This window comes from Gymnodraco acuticeps, unplaced genomic scaffold (assembly GCF_902827175.1).
Source record: "Gymnodraco acuticeps unplaced genomic scaffold, fGymAcu1.1, whole genome shotgun sequence".
NCBI lineage: Eukaryota > Metazoa > Chordata > Actinopteri > Perciformes > Bathydraconidae > Gymnodraco > Gymnodraco acuticeps.
The window spans coordinates 401,984-415,132 of NW_022990508.1; the positions used below are offsets into that span (position 1 = coordinate 401,984).

Sequence of the window (13,149 nt, forward strand, 5' to 3'; positions counted from 1 at the left end):
TGAGGACCCATATTTGACTCACCGGAAAATAAACATCTTGATCGCTTCGCGTGTTGTTCAAATTCATCTTTTGGTATATCTGACTGAATAGGACGACTTTGATGCACGTTCAGTACGCGTATGTGAGGTTGTGGGTGAGAAGCTGATATCGTGAAGCTTACAGTGACGACTAGAACATGACAAAGTAGATGACTGTGGGGATACCTTCAGACCGCCTCTATTGCCCCTTTCACACCAGCGCTTTTTCAGCTCCGGCTCGGAGCTGGAGCCTGAAAAGCGCCGGTTTTTCCTGTTCACACCGCAGCGGCGCCGGCTCTTAGCTCCGGAATCGGGTTCACTTCCAGCTCCAAAAAATTGTCGGTCTAGAGGCAAGAGCTTCGGAGCTAAGAGGTGGCGTCGCTTACGTCTCTCTTACGTCGAGGCGTGCAGGAAACTAAACCCTCCTCCCCTGAACATGGGTCGACTGTCATGCCTGCCTACAAGCAGTAGTGCTTATAAACACACTTTATAAAGTCAGGCAACACTAACCAGGCTTCGTGTGATTCTGTTTATTTGTACCTTACTTTGACCATCCGTTCATTGTTATTGATCATTGATTGTGGAGAGAGGCAGACGTTTTGTTTTGTATTATAGCAGCTATCGGATGGAATCAATACATGGGCTGCACAGGTTGTCGTGTCCGACTATCACAAGTAGAATCATAATAAAAATACGCCGGTAAAATGTGCCTGTAGAAAACGGTTTATGCCACAATAGGATAGCAATAGCAAGTAGTCAGTTTAGCTTCGGTTGCTATGCTAACATCACCCATTTTATACCAGAGAAACTTTCATAACAGCGTTGATACCAAACAGCGTCAATTCAGACTGAGACACATTCACTTAGGCTAAGGGGAGTGTGAGTCGGACAGTGAATACTTTAGAGCGGCCGCAGCAGTGTGAGCTAACCGGGAGCTAACGGAGGAGAATAAACTCCCGTGGAAGAGCAGCCAACACTGCAGCGGTCGGTAAATGCTGCAGAAACACATTAATAAACAATGAACCACGGCACTCTGGAGCAAAGTATAAGGTTGGAGAAGTCGTTATTCAATTTAATCTGGCTTCGTGTGATTAAAAGCAACACGATCATCGACCCGACACAGTTGTTGTTGTTGTGAGCGCCGTAATGCCGTTGGGGAGCAAATCAGCGATGTAAATGATGACGTCATGACGCAGCAGCGGCAGCACCAGTCGGGTGCTGGGCGGTGTGAACAGAGCGGGAGCAGAAAAGGGAAACCGGAGCTGAACCAGAAAAGCTCCCGCTCGGAGCTAGAAAGGGAAAAGCGCTGGTGTGAAAGCCGCATATGCGAAACACAAGTTGTTTACTCACAGCCCGAAAGCAGCCTGGAGATGACAAGCTGTGATCCGATCCGAATAAATGGTGATACAACTTCTCCAGCCATTCTCAAGCGATCAATGTGTTTATTAAATACCTGTATCCCTCTCATCACAACACAACTCTATACTGTGCATCAGATATGTGTATTACAATTGAATGTAAATTGTCAATTTGAAAATATAGCAACATAAAACGAACAACTATGCACTGGGTTGTTTGTGAAACAGTAGCCTACCATCGAAGATGTTTGCAGACTTGACATGTTATTGCTGTGAAAATAATCAATTGAATCCATAGAATACAGTTGTTCCATCATGACTTCTAGCCTATAAGTGTAAGCAATTATGTCTACCTTCCCACTCTTGCAGCATTAACACCCAATGATATCAAATGCTTAACTGCCTAGGTTGTAACATTCACTTTTTGGTTCCCAAATGTCAGTTTAGTTTACATAAATGCACTTTTTGTTTTAACCTACATTACTGTTGTAGAAGGAAAAACAACAGTGAAAGTTATATTTCAGAAAGAACTTTATTGGAAACGTTTTTTCAACATTCAAACATTTATTGTCATTACATGACATTGCATTTAGCTGACGCTTTTATCCAAAGCGACTTACAATAAGTGCATTCGACCAAGAAGATACAAACGTGAAGAAAACAGAATCATATAAGTACATCAGGTTTCATAGAGCAAAAACATTTCAAGTGCTACTCAACTGGCTTTAGATAAGCCAATCCTTTATTAGTATATAAGTGCTTTGTTAGTAATTCTATTGCTCGAAGTGGAGTCGAAAGAGATTTCTGCGGTCCTGATTTCAATGGGGAGCACATTCCACCATTTGTCATGTCAGTATGTTAGATTCCATGATATAACAGTGGGTGTACAGGTGTGTATGTACACACAAATCTATGTACATTTCTTTAAATATATATATATAAGTTGCCTTTGAAAAACGTAATACTTTAGCTTTAAGTGTGCAATGACAACAGCCTGGACCACATGTGAACATAAACAAGGATTGTGTGTGTGTGTGTGTGTGTGTGTGTGTGTGTGTGTGTTTTTATAAAGTGCAGGCTTTGCAGTAATAGTCCAGTGAGATAGAGGGCTGCCCAACACATGTTGTGTGGTACCATTTGGTACAGCCGGTGCACTCAATCTGAAAAGAAACAGAAATAATACATGTTAGAACATGGCCACACTGCTTTTTTAGATTAACATCACTCATCCAGAGTACGTTTTACAATCACTCTGTTAACATTGAACTAAATAAGCAATGTATAGGTTGGGATCTTATCTGTGGTTCTTTCTGTGTAGAGTCCGTGCTCAGAAGTTCCTTCCACTGCACCAGTGTTCTCTCATAGTGCAAAGACATGCAAGTTTGGTGAATTCAAGTAAAAATGTTCAATATCTGTTATAGTGTTCACCCGGTGATGTTGAGGTAACCTATCCAGGGTGTATCCCAGTCTTCCAGCCAAATGGTGGTCAGGAAATGAATACAACGTCTTACCCATTGGTCAACCTTGGTGAACCCTGAACTAAGTTCCCCACAGGCCCGACACAGCTGGGATAGGTCATCTGTAAAAAACAAATACCGGCATAAATGTAGTGAAATGGAAACAATACAGGATATTTCGGTTTCTCTGGTTTAGTCCTGTAAACCGGAATTTTTCACCAGGGACATTGCCATGTCGAACCTCATTGAGGCCACACCCGCCTGGTCAACAGGGTACTGGACCTTCTGGTCCAATAGTATTTGCTCTGCAAGCTAACAAAGTCTGAGATAAGTATCTTCGTATTATGGTTTGATGACAGATGGTTATATATACACACATTCATAAATGTTACCTTGCAAATCAACACACCACATGATGTTGTGTCCTGCTGTTTGGGATGATCCATGCTGTTGCATGCCCATCTCCCAACAGCTGGGTTTGTCTTGCGGACCAGCGATCTACACAGGGAACACATAAATTATGTTTTGGACATACAATCCTTTTTACGTCAAGAACAGCTGAATGTTCACACAGGACAATCTTATGTTATTCAAGTAAAACAGCAGTAATCAGGAACATCATTGATGTGGCTTTGTGTTGCTCCCTTAATATAATCCCACATCCTGAATGCATGAATATATCTAGTAAAGACATTACAGCTGATACTTGATTTACCGTGTTAGGTCTTTGCAGCGGCTTATCTGTTCTTTGGTGGCCCCAAATGGGTCCAAGAAAAGGGACCTGTTTTCCCTCAGATACATGATCTGTGGAAGTGCAACAAATTAAACAAAGTGTCAAGTGTTAAATAAACAAGTGTTGAATAAAAAGAAATATCTTGACTCATTAACATTTTAGATGACTTACAATGAGGGTCCAGTGTGCCCTGTAACAGATGGCTCCAGCTGCCACATTGTGTTTTGTCAGGTCCAACTGAAACATATTTGTACATACTTAAGTACATATGTACATACACTTATTTCTAGTCCTACTCTACTCACCTTTCTTAAACCGCCTTTGTGTGTTCCCTGCCAGAGGGAAGTGATGAGGTAGGAGTAGAAAATGAAAGCCCCAGCTTTTGCACCCACCCATGATAAATAGGCATTGATAATCTATAAATACAGATGTTTTTATCCCATTTGATAAAGAATTATCAGTTTGCATATGTACTTTTGTCTTATAAAGTAGGCTTACCTCTCCCTCCAACTGCTGTCCTGGGGCCAAGACCATGAGGTTCTCGCTGTAAACTTTGTATGGGCCATATTTGGCCCATAGCGTCTCCTTCCTCCTCCCTGCCCATATGTCTCGGATTACTGTAAAAAAAAAAAGATAACGCATGTTAGTTATTAAGGAAATGCATACTTTGAGGTGTACTTGAAGCAAAACTTCCTGAAACTCAACAGCTCCAAGACCGAAGCCATTATAGTTGGCACCCCACACCAGGTTCGGTCATCCACCATCACCACCATCACCTTCTCCGGCCAGGACATTACCCTCTCCTCAATAGTCACCAACCTGGGTGTTAAATCTGACGCCCATCTGACCTTTGAGGCCCACATTAAACAGCTGTGCAAGAACTCCTTTTATCACCTCAGGAACATCGCCAAACTCCGCCCCACACTCACTCTGTCTGACGCCGAAAAGCTGGTCCACGCCTTTGTCTCCTCCAGGCTGGACTACTGCAATGCACTCCTCATCGGGATCCCCAACAAAAGCATCCAGAAGCTCCAATACATTCAGAACAGCGCTGCTAGGATCCTGATGAGGGTGCGCAAATATGATCACATCACCCCCATCCTTAAAGCACTACACTGGCTACCCGTGGAACTGAGGATCGAATTCAAGGTCTCCGTCCTCACCCACCAGTGTGTCCATGGAACTGCCCCTCCCTACCTCAAGGAACTCCTCCTTGCGGACCACCCGCTCCAGCAACTCCAACTTCCTCAAACCCCCCAGGACTAAACTCCGTACTATGGGAGACCGGGCCTTCTGTTCGGCTGCTCCCAGTCTGTGGAATGCTCTCCCCGACCAAATGAGAGCACCACAGACCGTGGAGGCTTTTAAAAAAGGCCTCAAAACCCATCTCTTCAAAAGAGCCTTTGCCTAGACCTTTTTATCACCCTTTTATTTATTTTTTTTTTTTTTTAATTAATTCTACCGTGTTGTGTAATGTTTATTTATACTGTTCATGCTCACTACTTGTAGCACTTCGGGATTTGAAATCAAATATGAAGTGCTTTATAAATGGAACCCATTATTATTACTTTGTGTCAGTTTACTTACAAGTCTCCACCTCAGAAGATGCTCCTTCTGCCTGACTTGATGGAGCCAGGGTTTGGGAGGATGTGGAGGGTGTGGATGTGGAGGTGGGTGTGGAGGTGGAGGTCAGTGGATCAGCCAGAGGAGAAGGATCCAACAATCTTTTCAATTTCGCAGGGATCCTCTCCTCTGGCTGGACATAGTGTGCGAGGTGGTCAATGTTGACTTTCATCGTATTGTTTCCCTTTTCTGAAACTATTTCAGCAACTTTCCCCTCAATGTCCACAACCCGGTAAGGTCCCTGCATTTCCACCTCTAGTTTTCCACCTTTTCTTTGCTCCAACCTTTTGTTTCTTTTTAAAACCAAGTCCCCACTTGGAAGTTGTCCACTTGCCCTTTCTCCAGTTTCCTCTTGCGGACCCTCTCTTGGCTTTTTAAAATGTTTTTCTTTACAAGCGTGAAAACGGCCTCCTGTTTTTGAAGTCCCTTCCAGACATCTTCCCTTTCCACCATCCTTTTCACTTTGTCTTCTGTTATCTGCCACAGAAAACAGTTAGAATATAGAGGACATACATGTTTGAAATAAAAATAATGCTACAGGATAAGCGATTAACCGGATCTTACTTTGTACTCCTTGGGCACCTCTGATGGGCACCTCGCCTCCCTCCCAAACATCAGAAAATAGGGACTGAACTTTGTAGTCAGCTGAGTTTTGGTTCTCAGACTGAACATGGTGGGCTGCAGGAATTAGTCCCAACGCTTGGGCTCACCCGCCACCAGTTTGTTCAGGGACCTAAATTCAGGTAAAGTACAGACACAAGCAGGTAGAAGACAAAATTGTTTCGAATATATGATAAAGCAACCCATTTATTTACTCTTATTGTTTGATTTAGGTATAATTTGTGATTACTGTTAATGTAGGAAATATAATGTTATGTATATTAATTAACATACCTCTGTATTGTTCCATTTAATTTTTCCACGAGCCCATTTGTCTGTGGATGATACGGGGAACACAGGCTTCTTTCGATTCCCAGCCTCTCACAAAGGTTATATTTAACCTTGAAGGAAACATTGGGACAAAAATGAAACAATGAAATGCATCTCCTGCTGAAAATGCCTGTGAATGCTGTAAACTGCGAGAATGTGTTTGTGAATTTTGATGAATTTTGCATTCACACTAAAAAGTTAGCACAGAAATGTTACATAATAGGGAGTGATAATGCTTCAAGGGTATACCTTATTACAGAATTCCCCGCCTTGATCTGTTAGCAGTCTTTGAGGTGCACCAAATTTGTAAAATAAATCAAGAATACAATTGGTCACCTCATCTGCTGTTTTGCTTTGAAGTGGGTATGCCTCTGCCCATTTGGTGAAATAATCAACCATGACACAAATGTATTGATTGCCACCATCTGTTAGTGTGAGTTTACCCACTAGGTCCATCCCAACAAGCTCCAGAGGCTCTGTTACCTGAGAAGAAGAAAAAATGTGCATTTCAGTAAACCACAGTTCACATGTTCCAAAGCTGAAACTGGCTGGAATTGCTTCCTTGTACCTCAATGGGAGTGTACTCCCTCTTTTCTTTGATGCTTGCCCTCTTTGATTGGCACTGGGGACACTCAAAAATCTGGAAAATAAAAATAGACAATAGCTACTTAATATACACACACTCAACTTCCGGTATGGGGTGTGCTGAATAGACGCGTGCTCGGTTGGCTCTAACTTTCCCACTCTTATTTACCTTTTAAACCTCGTCCTTTTTCAACATAATTTGTTTTCAACGGCTTATAAGCCAGTGTTAACTGCAAAGACCTCCGGCAATGTCGAAAGCAAAGGGAAAACAAGCTGAAAAGGACAAAGGGTCTCCAGCTCCGACTCCTAGCATTACTACAGCTTCGACTCCAAGCATAACTTTGGCTGACATTAGCTTGCTACTGGATGGACATAGAGCAGCTCTCACGGCTGATTTCAAATCCTCATTCGAGTCTCTGACATCTACCCTGGACAGCATACATTCCACTATCACAGACCTATGGGACTATGCCCGTGGGCAGCGTATACATTCTCTAGAAGCTAATGCTAATGAAGTCGACCAACGTCTCCAGCAACTTGAGAACGCATGCTCCGCTCTGAAGGGGGACAACGAGACACTCAAAACTAAGGTAGCAGATTTGGAGGGACGCAGCAGATGCCAAAATCTTCGGATTATTGGCCTACCTGAATCTATCGAAGGTCCCCGTCCAACTGCCTTCTTCTCTCAACTCCTCGTTGATATCCTCGGCACGGAGATTCTTGCTTCGCCCCCCGAGCTTGACCGAGCTCACCGGAGCCTCGCGCCCAAGCCTGCCCCAGGAGGGAGACCGAGACCTGTCATCCTGCGCTTCCACCGCTTCCAAATTAAGGACCTAGTGATCCGTGAGGCCCGCAGGCAGTGTGAGCTGAACTACAAAGGCCATAAGATCCGCTTGAATGATGACTACAGCCCCGAACAGGGCCGGACTGGGACAATAAGTCAGGCCGGGAATTATACACCCAGCCAGGCCACTACCAGTTTTTTGTGCCATTTTGCTGGATTTATTTGTCAATATTTACAGCGTTGCTGCCCATAGTGATAGCCCTATAGTTTAAATCTACTACCAAAAAATAAACATATGGAGATGGGTTACTATTTAAACAAATGGGCAAATCTATTTAGGAACCTATTCATGTGAGCATATTTTACGTGGGGGTGGACCTCTAATCCTATAGGGGGGTCCGGGGGCATTCTCCCCCGGTAAGATTTGTTTTTAAATGTTGGACTTAAATGCATCAATCTGGTGCCCTTTGAGGGGGAAATAAAGAGAGAGACTACACCTACATGAAACAGAACTGTATACATTTAAATAATCATAAAAACATGGCCATAACCAATAACATACCATATCCAATATGAAAAAACATTGAAACTTGTTTATTTATTTGTTTTTGGTTCATTTATAGTTGTGAGTGTGTCTGTGCTCCTGAATCAGCCTCACCTGTCTCCCCCTGCTCCTCTTTGAGGCAGCAGCAAAGACTAGTTTTAGCTCTCAACAAGCTGGCAGAATAAATTGCATTAAAATGAATGTGCTCCCCAAATTTCTATATCTTTTTCAGTGTATACCAGTTTTCATTCCGAGACATTTCTTCCATTCACTCGATCACTCAATTTCTCAGAAATATGGAACAAGAAAACACCCAGAATTCGAAAAAACATTCTTCAAAAAACCAAGGAAATGGGTGGCTTAGCATTGCCTAACTTTTTATTTTACTATTGGGCCGCTAACATTCAAACTTTATTGTCCTGGCGTTGTATTAACAAACAACCTCCACCGTGGCTGCAGATTGAGGATGCCTCATGTGGCTCTTCTTCTCTGACGTCCCTCTTGTGCCTCCCCCTGACGTTACCATCCTCAAAATACTCCAAAAATATTGTAGTTAAAAACTGTCTCAAGATCTGGACTCAACTTAAACGGCACTTTGGGTTCCAGGGAATACCTCTACTGTCCCCTGTGCATTCCAATCCGCTGTTCACTCCCTCCATCACTGATGCTGCCTTTTCAATATGGGAGATCAATGGGATTGTGTCTGTAAAACAACTTTACATTGATGGAACATTTGCATCTTTTGATCAGCTGGCCCGTAAATTCAATCTACCCAAGTCCCACTTCTTTAGATATTTACAAGTCCGAGATTTTATTCGTAATCGTTTTCCAATTTTCGCTGCTATTCCTCCTTCTACCTGGGTTGACACTATCTTAAGTATTAACCCTAACCTCAAGGGTACCATTTCAAAGCTATACAATACTCTTTTCACATGCCACCCTCTGCCCTCTGATAACTTTCGAACTAATTGGTCAGAGGACCTCAATATAGAGATAGGGACTGAGGTTTGGCAGTCTATTTTGAAACGTGTCCACACATCATCCATTTGTGCCCGCCACAGGGTTTTACAATGTAAAGTGGTCCATAAAGTGCACTAGTCCAAAAGTAAACTACACTGTAGCTCGCATCTATCCTGGTACTGATCCTAACTGTGATAAATGTCACCTAGGACCAGCTAATCTCGCCCACATGTTTTGGACTTGCCCCACCCTATCTCAGTTTTGGAAGTCTTTGACTCACTCTCAGATATCACGTCTGTTACCATCCATCCCTCACCCTTAATTGGCCTGTTTGGTGTCTTACCCGTTAACCATTTACTGCCATCCTATTTCGCTGAACTTGTAGCTTTCCTCACATTGCTGGCTAGGCGCGTTATTTTGATGCATTGGAAGAGTCCTCGTCCCCCCTCTCATACACATTGGATAAAGGATGCCCTATACTTTGTGAAATTGGAAACAATTAAACACTGTATTAGGGGCTCAGACTTGAAGTTCACAAAAATATGGCTACCCTTCTTAGAACATATTAAGTCCCTCCAGTTGGAGTCTGTCCCCATTGGCTGAGTCGCCCCCCCCCCCCCCCCATCCATCCACTATCTCTTGTCTCTGTCCAGTGAATTACACTTTTATTACTGGAGCAGGTAAAGTATACAACAGAAACTTTCAGCATTATCGGAGCACAAAGTGGAAGCTTGGATGAAACACAGCGGACTTCTAAACAATGAACACCCGCAACTTAGAACAAATAAAGTTGGGTTTTATGCGTTCTAATATTGCAATGCAAACCCATGATGTAATGACAGTAATTAAGAATAATGTAGTCATTGAATGCTCATTTCAGTAGATTTAATCAAACAAAACAAACATATTGGACATGGCCTCAAGACTGTAACCTCTTCACATTCTGTTGAAATAGTGAATTACTAGCCATATCTTAACACATTGCTCTTTTGAATTATAATATGTGGATGACAGTTGAACTGGATGATGTAACATTTATGCCATCGTCTGGAAAGAAGACGTATCGCTCTGTTGGCGTTGTTTGGACAACAAAAACAGAGTGAAGCTCTCATTTCATAAACAATTTTTTAGTACAGACACCATCCTGCAGATAGCACACAATCCAAAAGCACGTTTTTGGTCGAGCATCACTTTACAAAACGTTTGCATTAAGAAACTAAGACTAGCTGGACCATTGTAAAGGTCGGTCCACCTTAAATGAGCAGCAGGTGAAAGGCAGGACGTGGGAGCTTGGTCCTGAGGAGATGTAACGATTATTAAACAACAAATAGTCGAGTCAAGGGGTCAAAGAAATGAACATTTGTGATTATTCGCGAATCGGTTGCAGGTGGGGGAAATCAGGCTTAGGGAATAACGTATTACATCTAACGGCATTGGGTAATCAGGATACAAAATAGGCAAATGTATTCCCTTACAGTTACAGAAGCAAAAACAATCAGATAACAGGTACATTTATGCAGAACAGGGCTGCATTAAAAGGGGACATATCTTGCAAAATGCACTTGTTCATGTATTTTATAGATAAACATGTGTCCCCTCTGTGTAAAGAGATTCTGAAAGTTTCAGGAAAAAAGATTTGCTCACTTTTTGTCCCGATCCATTTCTATAAAAACCTGTCTGAAAATGAGCTGATCAGATTTTGGCCACTTTATGATGTCATAACGATTTGTTGGTTTGTGTAACCATTAGCCCAGTGGTTCCCAAACTTTTTGTGCCCAAGGCACACCAAAGGACAAGTAAAAATCTCAAGGCACACCTATTGTGCAAAATAGCCCTTATAACACGTGTTATCACTCATATCATGTAAAATATCTGTAAATGTGCATAATTATTTACTAATGCCAAATAAAATGTGACAAAGACAACTATATTACTCATGAAATATTTCAGAAATTAATTTGAAACTTTATCAAATTAGGTTTCATCAAAGCAGCAACACACTCATTTAAACCAGACAGCTCACAAAATTAACATTTCAGCAATCAGCATTGAAACATGTGCTATTGTAAATATTTTGCCGACTTACAAATTAGTGAGATACATGTGCCTGTCGGGGCGCGCAGAATTTTTGTATACTTGGTGGCACTGAGGAGAGGGCCACTCGCAAGTCCTGTTCAACAGAGAGCCGTGACCTCCTGTTGTTCTTCATGTAAATCAGAATCACACTTGTTTGCGTTGAGTGGCGTTGACATCCAACTCTTGACATGACATAAAAAAGGTCGGTAACGTTAATCATTACGTTCCGCTGCCACCAGGTTACCGTTACACTGGGTTTGAGTGAGAGGATAGAGGAATATGTTTATTTATAGTAGACTTAAAAGATGTAATTAGAGACCCAGTGTAATTAAACAATACGGTTGCAGAGGTCAAATTTTAACATGTTTGTCCACTGGCCAAATGGCTAGCCTAGTGAATGTTGAAATGTTACCAGCCACTCAATAGATTGCCATTGTTATTTTTGGCTGGTGCGTGCAACATACAGTACCAGCCACTTGCATGATTTACCAGCATTTGGCTGGTAAATGGTGTTAATGGTAGATATCTCTTTTGGAACAGGTCATGTTTTAATATCACCAGTTCAGTATATTTCAGATAATATTGCAGCAATAGTTTTTTAGTTGCAAATGGCACAGAACAAATGTTTACTTTGAAGTACTTTTAACACAGTTTCCCTGCGGGGGATTAATAAAGTATTTGTGATACTGATTTCTGATTCTGAAGTGTTTTGCTTATAAGTTGTTTGCATTTAGCTAAAGTGTGATGTTTTTCCTCATATTGCATTGCAATAGCCTGTTTAAAGTGATCATATAACAAACAACTAATCAGTACTGATACTGTATGCTAATAGATATAGGAGTGATAATAATACAGTAAATGCTTTGAATTTCTTAGATATAGCTGTGCAGTATTCTTAACAGACTGGATAGCAGCAGACAATAGAAGGCTTATTACAACCAGAAGAGACTTGAGACTTGACTTGGACTCGTGACCAAAGACTTGAGACTTGATCAAATCTCACCCCACAAAGACTTGAGACTTGACTTGGACTCGTGACCAAAGACTTGAGACTTGACTTGGACTTGCAAAAAAAGACTTGTGAACATCTCTGGTGTGCACAGACAGGGCTGCTGTTAACGTCGGTCTGTACAACGGAATTATGCCAACACTACGCCAACCGGCTGCGGAGGGAGACTCCCCCCCTTCACTGGAGAACTGCGCTAAAACAGCTGATCACAACGTTCACACTCTGTGGTCACGAAGTACTCCACTAGCGCCCCCCCCCCTGTCGACTTTCCTGAAGTACTCCCCCGTTGATAGAAATCAACACGTAATGAATTAAGACCCCACGGTTTGATGATTGATAGGTGTGTGGGCTGTCTTTCATTTTGACACACAGAAAAATGTTATAATGTTATAATAAACATATATCCATTAAACATATGTTAAATGGATATATCCGCATATGTTAAATGGATATATCCGCCTTCTTTCATTTATCTTTCCATTCCCACAACAATATACATAAATAAATGGCATATTTTAGACATAGTTCGAATGGTGATTAATCATGATTAATTAATTTTTAAACTGTGATTAATCTGATTAAAAATGTTAATCGTTTGACAACCCTAATACATATATATATATATATATAAATGCCACCCTCCAGGCCTATAAGATCAAACCCTGCAGCATCTTATCTCTCTTGCTCTCAACTTTCTGGCTGTCTCCATTCAGGAGGTACAACTTTTTTTTTCTTTGAGATGGAAAACTACTGCTCAAGGCTTTTGAAGTGCACTCAAGATTAATTTGAACTGGAACAAGAAATTCTATTGCTGTAGGCGGCAGTTTGTGACATAGAGCAGTTTTTCCCTGACAATAAATATTCATATATTTTCCTTACAGGCACCTTAGAGGGACACATTTCAACGTTTAATAACAGAGTTTGGTGACGCTGCTGTTTGCTGCTTGTGTGCAGTTGGACAATGATGCGATTGACTCTTAATAAATATGACATAATCATTTCAAATTTGTTCTAGCTTCTGTTTGGAATATAATATATTGACACCATTTCCAAGTGTAAATCTGTACGGCTG

The 13,149-nt window shown here is 41.7% G+C and overlaps 1 protein-coding gene across 2 annotated transcripts; it reads right to left on the bottom strand.

Annotated features, from left to right (window-relative positions):
* Positions 1–2,440: 2,440 nt before the first annotated feature.
* Positions 2,441–6,746, bottom strand: LOC117553122. 2 transcript variants are annotated; one of them, XM_034226922.1, is made up of 11 exons: positions 6,688–6,746; positions 6,369–6,602; positions 6,084–6,190; positions 5,754–5,922; positions 5,154–5,666; positions 4,065–4,183; positions 3,738–3,803; positions 3,549–3,637; positions 3,226–3,331; positions 3,040–3,145; positions 2,441–2,955 (listed from the first exon to the last, which is right to left on the bottom strand). In XM_034226922.1, the coding sequence occupies exons 5-11, from the start codon at positions 5,434–5,436 to the stop codon at positions 2,801–2,803; spliced, it is 924 nt and encodes a 307-aa protein (XP_034082813.1). In that variant the 5' UTR covers positions 5,437–5,666; positions 5,754–5,922; positions 6,084–6,190; positions 6,369–6,602; positions 6,688–6,746; the 3' UTR covers positions 2,441–2,800. The 2 variants fall into 2 exon arrangements, with proteins under 2 accessions (XP_034082813.1, XP_034082814.1); XM_034226923.1 differs by having other exon boundaries at positions 2,819–2,955; positions 3,075–3,145.
* Positions 6,747–13,149: the final 6,403 nt, after the last annotated feature.